The sequence below is a fragment of the Pseudorasbora parva genome, chromosome 20 (assembly GCF_024679245.1).
Source record: "Pseudorasbora parva isolate DD20220531a chromosome 20, ASM2467924v1, whole genome shotgun sequence".
Taxonomy (NCBI): Eukaryota; Metazoa; Chordata; class Actinopteri; order Cypriniformes; family Gobionidae; genus Pseudorasbora; species Pseudorasbora parva.
In genome coordinates, this window is record NC_090191.1 from 9,112,721 (window position 1) to 9,130,575 (window position 17,855).

Sequence of the window (17,855 nt, forward strand, 5' to 3'; positions counted from 1 at the left end):
ACTTTGCTTACCTCCCTCCCTCGCCTCTTTGTCTCTGTGTTTTGATTTTCCTGTCTTGTGTTGTCTGTGTCGGTCCTGTGTTATGTTCCTGTCTTGTTTTAGGTGTCCCTCGTTAGGATGGGGGGTAGTGTCAGGGTTCAGTCACTTCGGTCTAGCTTTCTCTTGGTTTTGTGATAGAGCTCTGACACTCCTTTATTGTTTGTCTTGTGTGAGCACAAAGCTTTGAGCATACTCGAGCACTTGGGATCCCAGCACTTGGGTCTAGTTGGGCTTCAGTTTTGTGTTGGGATTCAGACTTTCATGCTCCTCATGTTATGTGTTGTATAGCATGCAGCTGGTGTTTTTCATGTGTTTTTCAGCTGTATGTGGACCGTTCAGGTGGTTGGAGGAAGTCTAACCAATTGCTGGTGTGTTTGGGAGCCGGCCACCGTGGGCTTGCTTCATCGACGGCTATCTCTTTAGCTTACGAGGTGCGCAGAGTTCCTTCACCTGTTGGCATTCGTGCACTCTACTAGAGGTGTGGCCTCTTCTCAGGCACTTTCCAAGGGGGCTGTCTTGGAGGACATTTGTGTGGAGGCAGGTTTGTCCTCACCGCACACCTTTGTCAGATTACATAGGTTGGATCTTGACATGACTCCGGGTTTGCATGTTCTGTTGGCTTAAATCCAGCCATTCAGGTCTACCTGACGTTCGTGTCAGATGCGGCAGTGCTTTAGCTTAGCGTGTGTGGTATACCGCTCCCCATATGCGTCACTACGCAGCATTGAGTGAACCTATGAAAGAGAACTTTTCAGGTTACTTGCGTAACCTATGTTCTCTGAATAGGGAACGAGACACTGCATACGCTGCTAAGCTCCCCGCACTGCTGACAAGCCGCCTTGTTTGGAAATCTGAGAAATCTGGGGAGAAGATGGCGCATGCGCTAGAATAGCTCAAAGGTGTTAAGCTGGAGGGGCGGCGCTGTGCCATCAGCTAATGAATTGGCATGATTCTATAAAGGCCTCAGACAAAGTTACACACAGGTAGAGGTTAGATCGGGCTCAAAAAATCAAGCCCGACCCTACCTGAGCCCGTGCACGTTGTGTCCGAGCCCGGCCCGGCCCGACACATTAACTTCAATTATGAGCCCGAGCCCGATTTAAACCCGACCATTGTTTAATACATGGGCGTTTTGAGAACGAGCCTGTAATGAGCAAAGCGGACTGGTGAGGCTCATGATAAAACTACATTTAGTTTTCAGTTTTCTCCACAGCGACTGTACAGCCGAATAACATTTTGTTGCAATATTTTCATGTTTAACACTTTGAAGCTGCTTTGAAACAATCATCATTGTAAAAGCGCTATAGGCTATAAATAAAGTTGACTTGACTCCGCTCAATAATCCGCAGGCGCGCGCTCATGATCCGCTCACCGGTAAACTGATGTTTGCTCAAATCCAGCTCAGACATTTATCTGTAGCTTACTTTGTTGTAGCCATTAAACAATGTGTTTTTTCCTTCATATTTATGTTTAAATATTATAATATTATTTTTACATTTCATCTGATTACGATGAGTGAAAAGATGCGAGTGGGTCAGAAATGATTTTGGTGGTTATATTTAGTTTAATATTAAGTTTTGTTTTGTAGAAAGCATTTATTTCGTTTTGTTTAAATTGTATCTTAATTTTAAAAAAGGTTTCTTGGGCCAATTGCCTGGATTTAATAAATAAAAAGCAAATAGCAGACTATAATCGCGAGGTGAAGTCGTGGGAGTGATTGCTTTCATTTCATCTCATGAACTGGAGCGCGCGTCTCATAAATAAACCGAAACTCAGCAGGCTATACTTGCCTCACAGACATGACAATGCGTATAGAAAGCTTGAAATGTCCACTTTTAAACGAAACGATTCAAAAATATTTAATTAAGCAAAGTGCAGTGTTTACGCGAGCAACTTTGTAGCCTACACATTTGTTTCTTAGTTGTTGTATTAGTTCTTACTTTGCTAAATATACATATAATTTCTGATTATAGCATAGCTTTCTGCCCACCCAATTAGACTAGTAAAGTAGGCTAATGATTAAAAAAACAAACGCTTGATCACGGGCCCGGCCCTACCCGACCCGAGGAAAGTGCAGGGAAATCTCAGCCCGACCCGGCCCGCGGGTCGGTTCGGGTCAGGTTCGGGTTCGGGCTCGGGCTCGGGTAGAGAATCTAAACTCTACACACAGGTCAAAAGTGGACAAAAATGTCCATGTTAAAAAACTATTATAAGAAAATAAGATTGGGAGCACAGACTTAGTTTTGGTCTCATTTTAAAAAAAGACCCATGGCAGATTATTGCTGAAGTAAAAAGTTATAGAGTTTTAAATTTATGAAAATTATTTTATGAACATTATTTAATACACTATATATATATATATATATATATATATATATATATATATATATATATATATATATATATATATATATATATATATATATATATATATATATATATATAAAACATGTTGAAAGATGATTAACTCTAAAACTGCTAGAAAATTTTAGAACAATGCCAACTTTTCCCCATTAGATGCCAGCAAAACTCCACTGGTGCACACAGTTTTTAGATTTGTGATTTGCAGTTGAGCTTTTCTCTCTCAGATTTTACAAGCAAGCACATGCATACCTACACACATTTTTTTTTATTGCATACATACACAAACACACACACACACACACACACACACACACACACACACACACACACACACACACACACACACACACACACACACACACACATGTTGGTCTATGTGGTTTACAGGGACTCTCCATAGGCGTAATGGTTTTTATACTATACAAACCGTATTTTCTATCCCCTTACACTGCCCCTGCCCCTAAACCTACCCATCACAGGAAACATTCTGCATTTTTACTTTTTCAAAAAATCATAATTTAGTATGTTTTTAAGGCCATTTGAATTATGAGGACATTTGATATGTCCTCATAAACCACATTTATAGTGTAATACCAGTGTAATACCCATGTAGTTATACAAATTTGTGTCCTCATAAACCACATAAACAGGCTCACACACACACACACACACACTCTAACATCCATTCCAACACACTCACAAAGTTATAGCTGCATAATTTATCAAATTGGCTTTATAATATGCATAAACAAAAAAATGTAATAAAGTGACTATTTGCTTTATACACCAAACCAGAAAAAATGCCATCATCTAGTAAAAATTGTTGACATTACAATTTTGAAGCCTTGCCAACAGAATAAAAGCCTATTAACAAAGATTGCATAATTTTAAAGTTAAATGGCAACGGGATCAAAAATAGCAGTTTTAATGGTTTTCAATGTGGACATTTTTGTCCAAAAGGACCTGAGTGTAACTATTTTTTTGTACCTAGTGCAAAATAGTTAAATATTAAATATTAAAAAATATTAAAATTCCAATACAAATACACACATGTGGCAAATGTTATGCAGTTAGCATTACCACAGGCAAAGTTATCCAAAAAACAAAACTGAAAAGGACAAAAATGTCCATAAGGAAGCACAAGGGTTAAATATGTATTTTAGCAATAATTCAAATGATGTTTATTGTTTGTCTGTGAATGTCACATCTGTGACTTAAGCAGGACTTTTAGTTTGGATTAGTGTTGTGACGTAATAAGGCTGCGCCGCGCTCGTCATCTGTTGCGATCGATTCTGCTGAACAAAGGTTTGTGTTTTAAGCTTTTAAAGTGTTTAAATCAATGCAGAATGTTCAGGCAATGTTATCGTTTTAACATTTAACTTAACATAATTCTTTATAACATTAATGGACCTTATTTTGTGAGCAAAAGCCCAATCCATACACAAGTAACAGAAAAAGATGTGTCTCATTTCTCTCCATATATCGTGAATCATAGTATCATAAAGATGAATTCGGTCACTGGTGAGTAGAGATAAGAGACATTGAGCTTTTGAAACTACACACAAAGGTTTTAAATTTATTTTTAAATGTATCATGTCCTTTATTTTCAACATCCCTATAGAATATGGTCAATTTTATTATTTGTTGCACACAATCCAGAATCCACTAAGTAGACAATACTTCATTATAGAGAAAACATAAATGAATACAAATATAATAAGCTGGGCTGTTCATAATATACAGTGACTTTTCTGTCTCTATGATTTACCTATATTTTCTATAAAATGTTTATTTAAAAATAAAACTTAAATTACTTAATTAGGGCTTTTTATCACTTAAACAAATATAATAGACATTAAAAAATACAATTTTGTATTTAAACATTTTTATCTCAATCGTACCACAAGAAGAACTATAAACAATGAAATTATGATAATCTCAAAATGTTTTTCGATTGTCATACAATAGGATTAACTGCTTTTAATCATACATATTATATATCTTTTTTATTTATTTATTTTTATTTCAATTTTATTAGTTTACTGTGTCTTTGAAGTCATCTTCCACCTTATTAGTAAGTACTTTTTTAGACTTCCTAACATGGTTAGTAAGTAACTTTTGAGATTTTGATTAAAGATTACCACGGCAAACTTTTTTTTTCCTGTAACTTGCACAGATTAATTGTTCACCCTAAGACCTGTAATATGTGCTAATAAAGGAAATAAGATCAATTTTGATTTTGTGAGGACTTTAAAGTTCCACCCTGTTAGGCTATTTTATGAAGAATGTTTGTCCGTTCATAAATATGTAAAAACATATCTGACATAGTTATAAATGTTCTGTTCTGTAGAAGGTTAGCTAGCTACACACAGAGCTACTGAACTAGATCTGATTGAGACCCTCGGAGATTTAATTTGGATGTGTTTCTATTTATGTTAATTATTCTTAAACAGGACAAACACACAAAAAAACTCCTGGTGAAGAGACTGAGATCTACGTGACACTATTGTAAAGATGGCGTTTAATAACGAGGAGAGTGAAGGCATAAATATTGAAGACCCATTGAAAGTGAAACATGAAGAGACTGAGGAACAAATAAAGCTGGTGTTAATTAAAGAGGAGAGTGAAGACATGAGTGTTGAAGACACATTGGGAGTGAAACATGAAGAAACTGAAGAACAAACAAAGCTGGCGCTTATTAAAGAGGAGAGTGAAGACATGAATGTTGAAGGCGCATCGGGAGTGAAACATGAAGAAACTGAGGAACTAACAGGTTAGTTTCATTCTCAAAACTTAGTTATTTGATCCTTGTTCAAATGTCCAGGCCTCATTTATCAACAGTGTGTGCACAGTTCTGTGCGTAGTAAGTGCGTAAGAACAGTTTTACGGAAAGTATGGGATTTACTTCAGCGATTAGCATATGGCTTTGTATCAGTAGAAACCCTGCAGTATAATCAAATGATGATTGTATTTTTTTTTACATTTTTTTTTTTTTTTTAAACCTTGATACATACTGAACCGTGAGCAATCTGTACCGTTACACCCCTAGCGTAATGTATGTGAAGGGGTGCCACAAAATTTTACAAATTTTCAAAGGGTGCCATGACTGAAAAAAGTTTGGGAAACACTGATCTAGACAGCACAGGGGATATTACCGTTAATGTTGTCTTACTAAGAAACTTTCAATTTAATCAGAAGTGGGTTCGACAGTCAAGAAGTGGATAAAAGCACTACTTGTTGCTTGCAGGAATATGGTTGGAATCGGCCCTTTCAGTTTTAAACGCTGAGCAAATCCTACTTGATATTGTCCTATGTTAGAAAAACTATCCATGGTGAAATGGGTCGAGCAAACAAACAAATTAAATTAACTTAATTAAAATTGTTGCAGCAAGGCAAGTTTATTTGTATAGCACATTTCTTACCCAATGGCAATTCAAAGTGCTTTACATAGAAATTATTTAAAATAGTGGTAACATATGCATGAGAGAAAAAAGAATACCATGTGTACGAATTAAAAATTTAAAACAAGGAGAGTTAAAACAGTTGTAAAGATAATAAAAATTAATTTATAAAATAAAATGGTCAGATCCACAATAGTGTTCTGATATAAAAATAAAACATCCTTCAGTTTACAGCCTACATACATGAACCATCTTAATTGGATCACCTCTCATTCATTTCTTTCTCGAACATGTTCATAAAATCCATTTTAATCACTATTCCCTTCTTTTTACTCAGGAACCTTCTTGTTAAACCCATTTTCACTCATCATACCCTCCATAGATTTACACATACAGAAACCGTATTGTCAAACTTACTATTTCCACCGAAACCCTGTTTTCACTCATCATATTTAAAGGTGAACTATGTAGTATTTTTGCAGTAAAATATCCAAAAACCATCAGGCCGGTGTTATATATTTTGTTCAGTTGAGTACCTACAATATCCCAGAAGTTTCCAACTAATTGTAAATTGTGAGAAAATTGCTATTTTAACTAAGGACAGGGACGTTTCAACATTGCATTTGAGGGAGTCGCCTGTCAATTGCGTCATATCTGCGTTACCCTCGGTTTCGGCTTTTATTTGGCAGGAGTGCTTTACTCTTAGCAGTGTGAACAAGTGAACGCACGGAGTAAAGTCATAACATCGTTTTGAACACACTTAAATGTATCTAATATGATAAACAGAGCTACATTACCTCAAAATCATAACCGGAAGAGCGGATCTGTGCAGGCGCCCGGCGAATGTGTCCCATCCCGTCATAATAAAAGTCCCGGTATTCGCGAGGCGGGTATTTGTTTAACAATCGCTCCAGCAGCTGTGCTCAGGTCCATAACACTCGGTCCTGCTCTGCTTTAGACTACAGTAACGTTAATAACCGCATGCATGAACGTGATTTCTGCCCGAGTCCTATTTTCCACCGGCTGTGATGAGAAGACCACATCTCCCAAGATGCTGCGCTCACACTTTGCGTCATCAAACTACAATTTGTTTTGAATAGGCGCCCTCCAGTGGACAGAAAGCTCCATAGCGCACCTTTAACTCAAAAGAACATATAAAATAACATCAACCGAAGATAAGAACAAAGGTAAACTAAAACGATTATACAAAATAATAAAAAGATGATGCATAGATAAGATAAGGTGCAATGAGTGGCACAGGGCTCATTCAGTAAATGCACAGCTGAACAGATGTGTTTTGAGTCTGGATTTAAATGTGGCTACTGTTGGAGCACATCTGATCTGTTCAGGAAGCTGGTTCCAACTACAGCTGGCATAATAGCTAAAGGCAGACTCTCCTTGCTTTGAGTGAACTCTTGGTATTTCTAACTGACTTGATCCTGCTGATCTGAGTGATCTGTTGAGTTTGTATTTAATCAGCATATCTGCAATATATTGAGGTCCTAGGTCATTGAGTGATTTATAAACAAGTAATAGTACTTTAAAATCAATCCTAGATGTAACTGGAAGCCAGTGTAAAGACCTGAGGACTGGTGTGATATGGTCATATTTTCTGGTTTTGCTCACAATCCTGGCAGCAGCGTTCTGTATGAGCTGCAGCTGTCTAATGGTCTTTTTGGGAAGGCCAGTGAGAAGGCCATTACAATAGTCCACCCTACTGGTGATGAAAGCGTGAACCAGTTTCTCTAAGTCTTGCCTGGAAACAAAGCATCTAATTCTTGCAATATTTTACAGATGATAGTATGCTGATTTAGTTATTGCTTTGACATGACTACTGAAACTCAGGTCTGACTCCAAAATCACTCCAAGATTCCTGACTTGATTTAGCCTCAAGATATGCGTTCACCTTAAGAATTTCATCTTTGTTTCCAAATGTAGTGATTTCAGTTTTGTCTTTGTTTAACTGAAGATAGTTTTGGCACATCCAGTTGTTAACTTCATCAATGCATTTGCACAGGGAGTCAATGGAGCTGTAGTCATTAGGTGACAGTGCTAAGTAGAGCTGGGTGTCATGAGCATAGCTGTGGTAAGCAATATAGATGTGGTTCTTTTTCATTATTTGGCCCGGTGGCAGCATATACAGGTTAAACAGGAGTGGTGCAAGAATTGACCCTTGTGGGACTCCGCATGTCATGGACGTCCACTCAGACTTATGGTCACCTATACTCAGATGAAAACCTCTGCCTTATAAAGTGTGACCTGAACCATTTGAGGACCATCCCAGAGAGCCCAACCCAGTTTTCCAGCCTGTCTAGAAGTATGTTGTGGTCAACAGTGTTGAATGCAGCACTGAGGTCCAGTAGTACCAGAATTGATGTTTTGCCTGTATTAGTATTGTGGCAAATATCATTTATAATCTTTATGACCGCTGTCTCTGTGCTGTGATGCGGATGGAAACCAGATTGAAAATTGTCATAGTATCCGTTCGAGCTTAAGAATTTGTTCAGCTGATTGAAAACTACTTTTTCGGAGACTTCCGGTTTTGGCGTTGGTAATGGCGGCAGCATAGAGTAACAGCTCTCCGACTAAAATTTTAAAATACCTCTTGTCTCAGATTGGAAGCATCAAAATTAGGATATTAAAGTAAAGGGGTAGGATCATGACAAGAGGGAAAGCGAGGAAGACTAAAAACAACAGTGGAAAAACATGGGAGACGTCGAAAATCAGTCAGGACTAGCAACGAGGCCAACATTAACCGAGGACGAAGTTAGCAAAGCCACGAGCAAAGCAGATGAGGTAGTTCGGCAGAATTCATCTAATAACATGGCAACTCTGGACATTGTGCTGCAAGAGATACGATATTTTCGCAGTGAGAACAGGGATAGCCTCAAAGTAATTTGGGAGGACATACAAAAAATGGATAGCAGGATGGATGAGGCAGAGCGGGGCCTAACGGAGTCGGAAGACCGGATTCAAAATATTGAGGATGCCACTTTGGAACTTTTAGAGTTACAAAATCAAGTTACAGCCAAACTGATGAATCAAGAGGGCCGCTTGAGAATGGACAACATCAGGATTCACGGCTTAAAAGAAGGAGCGGAAGTCGATGGTCGATTTCATTGAGACCCTCCTGAGAGAAAAGCTTGAATTACCGCCTTCCTTGGAACTCACCATTGAACGAGCACACCGGTCGTTGGGTACGTTCTCCATTGACTTTGTATTGCGTGAAGCGGTCGCCTTGTCTTTTTTCACTTATAACAAAAAACAGAACAATGTCTAAAAGCTGATATGTAAAAAGGTGTGCAGCAAACAAGCTAAATAAACAGATAACTTATAGCTTATACGACTTATAAGCTGTCGACCACAAAAAACAAGCGTTTAAGGAGACTAAAGTAGATACATGATCTACAGCATCTAAAAGCGTTTTTTGTTGATTTTGTTAGGTGGGATTTCCTTTTAGGGTGTTACCGTATTTTCCGGACTATAAGTCGCACTTTTTTTCATAGTTTGGCTGGTCCTGCGACTTATAGTCAGGTGCGACTTATATATCAAATTTAATTCATACTGACTGACAAGAATAAACATATAGCCGCGAGAATGCGCTCTATGCTGCTCCTGTAGCCTAATATTTACTTATAGACAACAACTTAGAAAGACTGAACACAAACAAAATGCCCCCATAAAGAAAATCTTATTCTGCAAAATACAAACAGCATGTAGTAAAACATGCAGCGGAGAACGATTCTCACAGCGTTCGTCTCGCGCGGCAGAGCCTCTCCCGGCAGAGAGTTCAAGCCTCTGTGGACTCGTTCCTTCAGCTCTGGCCATCTTGCTTACAGTCCGCAAGTAGATTTCTTTTTCTTCTTCATCACAATTAAAGTAACCTCTGCTTTTCGCCAGTCCTTTACAAGTTTCTCACTCACTTCAAACTTTCTTTCTTCTGCTCGGGTTATGCAGTGAAGCGGGCACGAGTGAGTGCACGCAAGCAGGTGCTCGCATGCGCGCGCGGGTGCTCGCGTGCTCGCATGCGCGCGGCTCCATCTCTGCCCTAATGCGACTTATAGTCCAGTGCGACTTGTATATGTTTTTTTCCGCGTCATGACGCATTTTTTGACTGATGCGACTTATACTCCGGAGCGACTTATAGTCCGGAAAATACGGTACATTTCCATGATATAATAATTAGGACAATACAAGCCTTATATACCGACCCAATGGCTAGGATTAATGGTAGTTTATACAATTCTATTTCATTAAGGCGCGGATGTGGGCAGGGTTGTTCGGCTAGTCCCCTTCTCTTCGCATTTTTTTTGGAACCACTTAGCCAATCCATAAAACAAAAAGCACAAATACAAGGCATAGAGATAAAGGGTACATGTCAGAAGTTGTCACTTTTTGCAGATGATGTTCTAATATTCTTATGTAGTCCTGATACATCCGTGCCAGCACTCATGTCAGAATTTGAGAAATTTGGTCAAATGTCCGAATACAAAATAAATGTACAGAAAACACACAAGCCCTCACTTTTAATTATGGCCCCTCCGAAGATGATAAAGAAAATTATAAAATTAAGTGGGATTTAAAATCAATGAAATATCTAGGAGTTAATTTGACAAAAGATATTGGCCAACCGAAATCAGCAAATTACGACACACTAATATCCAAATTAAAAGAAGATATTGCAAGGTGGAATTTAATCCCCTTTATGACTCTTACAACTAGAGTAGAGGTGATTAAAACCAATGTTCTCCCCTGGGTGTTATATATGTTTCAGAATCTACCAGTGGAGATACTGAACAAAGAAGTTACAGAATGGGATAAAATTATTTTGAGATATATCTGGCAAGGAAAACAACCTAGAATAAGGTATAAAACATTACAACTGTCTAAGGCGAAGGGGGGACTAGCTCTCCCGTGCTTAAAAAGCCTTATTATCAAGCGGCGGAAATAAAACCTTTGTTGAAATTATGTAATCCCTCCTGCTCTGCTAGGTGGAAAGAAATTGAATTGAAAATGACGACGGAACCCCCAATACAGGTATTTATCGGGGATAATAAACTCAGGCATCAATCGGAAAATATACCCAATCCATGGATTGACATTTCACTCAAATTGTGGTTTGAAATTGTAACAAAGAACAAATTAACACACAACAATCTGTTAAAGTGGATAGGATATGATACAGATTTTTTCCCTAATACAAAAGATAATAGATTTAAAAATTGGGAACAAGGCCCTCATATGTTTTGGGAACTATTAGAAAATAAGAAGTGTAAAAGTTTTGAAGAAATCAAAGAACAATTTGGTCTGGTAAATCAAGATTTTTTTTTTTTTTTTTTGCAAATGAGGCATTATTTAGAGCATGATATAAAAAAAAGGAAAATTATGATCTGGAGGTAAACATTATTAAACTCTTTATTTCCGTATATTCTAAACTAAACAAGAAACTAATTTCGAAGATATATTGAGGAATAGAAGCTTTAAAAGGAGATTATACACACTACATAAAACAAAAATGGGAAAAATAAGCAAATATAAAATTGATGGATGAAGAATGGGAAGATCTCACTCAACAAATATGGAGAGTGACATCATCCTTAACTTGGAGGGAACATGGGTGGAAAAACGTATTGAGAGATTTTAGAACTCCAGCTCGGAAACATATCGGGATACAAGCTTTTGTCGGGAATGTGGGGAGCAGAATGCAAATCATGTTCATATTTTCTGGATTTGTCCTTCGATGGAGAAATATTGGATGGAACTGAAACTATAATCTCCCTTTCAATTTTCACTTTTTTTGGGAAGACTTAATATGCAAGGCAAAAAAAAATCTGAATTGTAAAATGTTTAAAATTATGCTACTAGCAGAAAAAAAGGGAATTACTAGAAAGTGGCTAAAGGTGGATGCGCCAAGAAAGGAAAATTGGGTTGATGTGATGCATGATATATACATTATGGAGAAACTGACGTACACTGTTAGATTTGAAATGGATAGGTTTGAGAGGTTGTGGATTGGATTCTTGGAATTTATTAGGCCAATAAGATCTGACTTTGTGTAAAATAGAATACCTGGGACATTCCCCTTGTTTGTTCTTGCTACCAGTTTAGGTAGATAGAAAGGGCACATCGCATCTATACCGGTGACAGCAACAGAAAGGGCCCGCGAACATTTATCTTCAAAATGCTACGTTTTCAGGACAGAAACGCGATCCTAAAAGGAGCCCGCGCCACGGGTCAGATACTTTATAAAAACAGCTTGCTTCTCTTCTTCCCGGATTACAGTAACCAAACCGCTTGGGATATCTTCCTTCTTGATTTAGCCCGCTACGATCAAGGTGACTGATCGCGGATCGACTTCTCTTCTCGAAACGCCAGCTGAAGTGGATTTTTATGTGGACCAACATCAGGCATTCGCTACACCTCTGCCCACAGGAGATGACACGCCAGCTGGAATGAAGGCCAGCAGCCCGTGACCGCTATAAAAGGATATAGAGGCTCGCCTATCACAGCAACTTGTGAAACTGTGATGCCGAGCCCGCTTTAGGACTCGAGTGATCGACTGTTACTATTGCCACGTATCCAGATGACTTTGTTGTGTTGGCAGGCAGGAGAGTTCGTTCTAAAGCCGGGTGCACACTGTGCGATTTTGGCCACGATTTGGCCGTCTGAGACAAATTTAGCAAATCCTAAAAGATTCTTCTGATCCTAGGCTAAAATCTGACGTCTTTGGTCGTTAGTTTGACATGTTCACCGGCAGCCGATTAATGACTGCTGCGATTAACAAGTTCACACTTGTCATGTTTGGTTCGATTAAAACGAACCCTGGTGCGGTTGCTCGGTTAGTGCGGTTCATTTGAACATATGTGAACGCTGCCACCCGAACTCTGGTGCGCACCAAACAAGCGGACCGAGACCGCTAAAAAGATGGGTCTCGGTCCGCTTCCAAACGAACTCTGGTGCGGTTCGATTGATATATGAACGCTACACGGACCAAAGACATGTAAACGGACCAAAAACCGGACGTATAATGTCACAAGATGCGACGCATAATGCAGCTGATTTGACGACGCGGAAAGATCGATGTACGTTATCCAAAATGAGTAACTTTAACGTTAGAGGGCAAACGTAGAGCAACGAGGAAGAGCCTCATCAATATTTGGTCTGACGAGCATGTTTCGAAAATGCTAGAAAAAACACACAAAAAGCATACCTGGCTCTTCTCATCAAAGTTCCTGTGTTGCCCATTATTAGCAGGTACAGACGACAGAACGGCCGTCTCTTTTCTGCACAACGGAGGATATCCTGCTGCTGTTTTGAATGTTTTGAACATTTTATGAGCTCTTCATGAGTTCTCAGCGGGTAAAAATAATGCCACATGTACACGCATAAAATGATCGCGTTTAATCCAGCACACAGCGTTGTTTTGAATGTTGTGAACATTTCATGAGCTCTTCATGAGTACTCTGGTAAAAAATAATGCCATATGTACACGCATAAAATGCCCGCGCGTGTAATCCGCACACAGCGTTGTTTTGCATGTTCGGTAAACGAGCTCCTACGTCATATAAACCGACCAATCAGGTTGTGAGCGTCTCCCTGTGCCTTTGGTTCAGTAACTCTAGGTTCGCTGTTAAAAATGCCCGTGTGAACGCTAAGCGGACCAGGACTATTATGTTTGTTTTTGTTTTTTGGTCCGGACCAAACTAACCAAACTAACCGAACTACAAGTGTGAACGCACCCTAAATTTTACCTCGGACTAAATTCTGGCAGTGTCAGAAGATTTGGTACACAATCCTGCAGTGTGACTTCTCCTACGACGACAGTCAAATATCTCCGTTTTTCAAGACAAACTATGACCAAAACGAGAGCTAGAGATTTCTTTGTAGCCAGCATTTCAGTCCCATGTGTAATGCAGCTCATCGTCACTGAACGCGTCATTCATTGATGATATAAAACTCCGGACAAGTTTTTAGCGCACCTTCACCATCATGCAGTCTGACATTAATGCCAACTGAGATCTTACAGTGTGATATGGCGATCATGTTCGTACAGTCTGACAAGGGACATTCGCAAAGGATTTTAAAAAACGCACAGTGTGCAGGACCCATAACTCTGCTTTCTGCCTTCTCATTCATTTTTTGTTGTTGTTCATTTAAAGTTCCAGATGCCATGAATTATCCATGCGAGTCCACAAATTTTGGTTTTATATTCAGTATGCGTGTCACGACTGATTGTTGAGTTGCTGTTAAGAGAACCAAATGTTTAGATTAAGATCTAAACGCGCATCTGTTGTATTAATACAAGAATCTCCCTTAAAAGCCTGTGACGTACATCGTTTTCAGAATAGGCACTATAAATTAGTCTCTTTCTTCATCTGCCAATAAATCTAAAGGGGTCCTGGTTTTGATAGCGCGCCACCTCCCCTTTTCCATACATTGTTCTAAAAATGATGCAGATGGGCGTATTCGGCACATGGTCAAATATTAAATGCGCATTTATTTCAGTATATGCCCCCAATGAATATGATAACGAGTTATATCAACAGCTTATCCGTATCATTCTAAGTATTAATGACTACCATCTAGAGATAGGCAGGGATTTTAATACTGTGCATTATCCCCTACTTGACAGGTCTCAAATATCTCACTCTGATTCTGCCTCTTCAAAGTTATTTAATGATTTTATAAAACAGACCAATGTGTGTGACATAAAGTAAGTGAGTAAAACTGCTTCAAATGTCTATGTTGTTGGATATCGTCGCGTAAGTAAACATCAGTAAACAACACGATCGTGTATGATGTTAGTTAATTTATCAATGGAGCATGCGATCTATGGTGTGTGTTTAAATACATTTGTTTAGCTGACCAATATAGTTGTTTATTGTAAAACCACCCAAACATAAACCTAGGGTACGTTCTCACAAAGCGTGCTTCGTCATTCAAATGCGCTAACGGTTACTCCATTGTTGTTCTATGTATAACGTTACACTAGTCTGACATGCAAAACCGTTTTACTTGCTACTGCTAAGGTTTAGTCGCATACAATAGTCCATAAACCGAATCATGTCCTCATAAACTGCGAGTAAACCCACACAAATGTTGACAGGCCACTAAATACAGTACATACCACAGAGACGGACGTCCTGCTGTTGTTGCTTCTCCTGTTCAATTTATTTCAGCCTCCGGATCTGATTCTGGATCATATATGTATTAGTTAAATCTGATTGATAGCCATGGTTTATTTAGGGTAGCGTTTTCTTCTCCACGCTTGAGGACGTCACCGCTTTGTGCGGGCTCGTCATTCTTTAGCTCCGCTCACACGATACGCCTCCAGGCGCTTGGTTTTTTCCCCCAGAAAGACTCGGTACAGCCTATATTTCTTTTATAAATATAATAAAACTAAAGACTTTTCGGAGATATGAAGGATGCAATACTACTTTATAGGTACTCAAGATTGACATTAGATTGACTGAGTGTTTCACCCCCCCTTTAATGACTCAGCGAGACAGGAATCTAATAGCCTGCCTCCCGTGATCCCCATTGTTAAACAGTTTACGTATTTGGGAATCACCATATCTCATCCAATTCATCTTATTCCTAAATGTAATCATCAAACACTTCTGAATAAGATCAAAGAAGATTTAGAGAGGTGGTCCCCCTTATGTTTAGCTCTTCACAGAAGAATATCTACTATTAAAATTAATGTGCTTCCTACGGTTAGTTTTTTTATTAGGTGCCAAGCACCGAAGGTACGAAGATGCTTTAGCACACAGATAGAGGATAGTCCCCTTAGTAAACACACCAAATTTGGAGTTTCTAACTCATTCTCTCTAGCGCCACCACCTGTCCAAAATTCCACTCATATTTATGCTTATAACTTTTCAACCCTAATAGCTAGAAACAAAATTCCTTTTTCCTCTGATTCCTTGACTCAAGACGATTCTATAGCATTCAATTTTTAGAAAAACCTACTTTTTCGAACTCCTCCTAGGCCATTGCTCCGATTTTCACCAAAATTGAAACGGATCATCTTCAGACCATGGCGACAAAAATCTTGCAAATCATGTTGATTCGTCAAATGGTTTTCGAAAAAAGCGCGAACAAATTTTACGTAGCAGTTGCGAAAACACACTTAAGGCTATATCTCCTCAACACTTTATCGTATTCAAACCAAAATTGGTACATATCATCACAAGCATGACCTGAAGCAACATGCGGCGTTTCGGCGGAGCGCCACCTACTGTTCTGGAGATACGAAAAATGCTTATTTTTGCTTATAACTTCTGAACCATTTGTTTAAAAATCATAAAATTGGTCTCGTTAGATCCGGGGAATCATGCAGAGTCGAATTATATCAGATTTTACCATGTCAGCCATTTTTACGAAACTTGGTATGGGTCATCACCACAATGCCCTGAAGTAGCCAGAGAAGTTTCGAAACAGCGCCACCTAGTGGATATTTGTTCCCCGAGCGCTTATAACTTTGGGTGTGGTTGAAAATTTTTGATGGGACTAACTTTTTTGGTCTCCTGAATCCTTGCTGAGTCCAACAATACCACACTTGCCAGGTTTCGGCATATGGTTTTTGTTTAAAATGCGAAATTTAATTTAATTTACGAATGCATTAGCGTATCGTTACAAAACTCGATATGTGTCTTCCGCTCTATGTCCTGAAGGTACTCAAAAAGTTTTGGGGCAGTGCCACCTTGTGGTCAAAAGTTGTAATAAAATGTACAAAAATGCTAATAACTTTTGATTAAATTAGCCCATTGTAATGAAACTGGTCATAATACATTAATTGGCTCATGCCGAGAACATGGATACTAATTTTGCCATATTTTGCAAACCTATCTGTCCTCCATCTTCTTATTTGTTAAAAACCTACTTTTTCAAACTCATCCTAGACCGTTTGTCAGATTTTCACCTAAATTGAACCGTATCGTCTTCCGACCATGCCGACAAATATTTATGGATTTTGTGTTGATAGACAAAACTTTTTCATACACCACTGCAGCAGAGTTGAGCCATGATGCAAAAATTACTCTTGAGGCTGTATCTCTGCAATGCTTTGACATATTGACACCAAACTTTACATGTGTCATTGTCACCTCAATCTGACTACACCACACCATCAGTTTCGTAACGGTGCCACCTATTAGTCGAAAGTGATAAACTATTATATCATTATTATTGACTGTATTTCAAATTTTACTGCTATTTTGCCTAAAATCAACTTAATAGGTCCTTAACTCTTTCCCCGCCAAACACAGAATTTTCCGGGTTTTAAAAAAAAACGCTTCGCGGCCAAACACGGGTCTTCTGTACCATATACAACCTAAAACACGGATACCCGGAAATTTCCGTGCGCATGCTCTGAATGAGTGCGGAACTTTATGATCAAAGAAACAGACTGCGATCGGCTCTCTAACATGAAGGAGTGGTGTAGCGAGAATGTAGGTCAAAATATCAGACAGAAAAATGCAGAGGTATACGGCTGATCAAGTACTGCAGGTGTTGATAGACTCGGAGTCTGATCACTCATTATTTGATCATTCTGAATCTGATTGGGATGAAGTAGTCAGTGAAAGAGATAAACATGTTTGTCACAGAAAGTTTTAGTCATGGACGTGCCGCCGATAGATCATTGACCCTTCGATCTGGATGAAGACAAAGTGGACTAAGAGTGGACAGTGACACTTCAGACTGTGATACTTCGGACAGTGAGTGGACACATTCAAGGCCAAGCTGTAATTCGTCGTTCCCAGGTTGCAGAACGCTTAGAGGTAAGATAAGATAAGAAAATGCCTGAGAAAGCTTTCTATCTTTGTGCATAATGTTGGATGAGGTCATACACACACACACACACACATATAAATACATATTACAATGTGATAAATCTGCAGAAAGAGAAACAATTTGGCCATTGCACGCTTATATTTACGCACACAGTCACACAAAATGCATGCACACACACACACACACACACACACAAATATTGTAGTTTTTTATATATATATACACACACACACATATATATATGTGTGTGTGTGT

The 17,855-nt window shown here is 38.8% G+C and overlaps 1 protein-coding gene across 1 annotated transcript in view; it reads left to right on the forward strand.

The window, feature by feature from the left end:
* Nucleotides 1-3,647: 3,647 nt before the first annotated feature.
* LOC137049054 (zinc finger protein 721-like) overlaps nucleotides 3,648-17,855 on the forward strand; it is a 54,144-nt gene continuing 39,936 nt past the window's right edge. Inside the window, exons 1-2 of the mRNA XM_067427446.1 lie at nucleotides 3,648-3,708; nucleotides 4,857-5,176. Of these exons, the coding sequence (XP_067283547.1) occupies nucleotides 4,918-5,176 (259 nt within the window). The 5' untranslated portion in view covers nucleotides 3,648-3,708; nucleotides 4,857-4,917. The remainder of the gene's footprint in view (nucleotides 3,709-4,856; nucleotides 5,177-17,855) is intronic.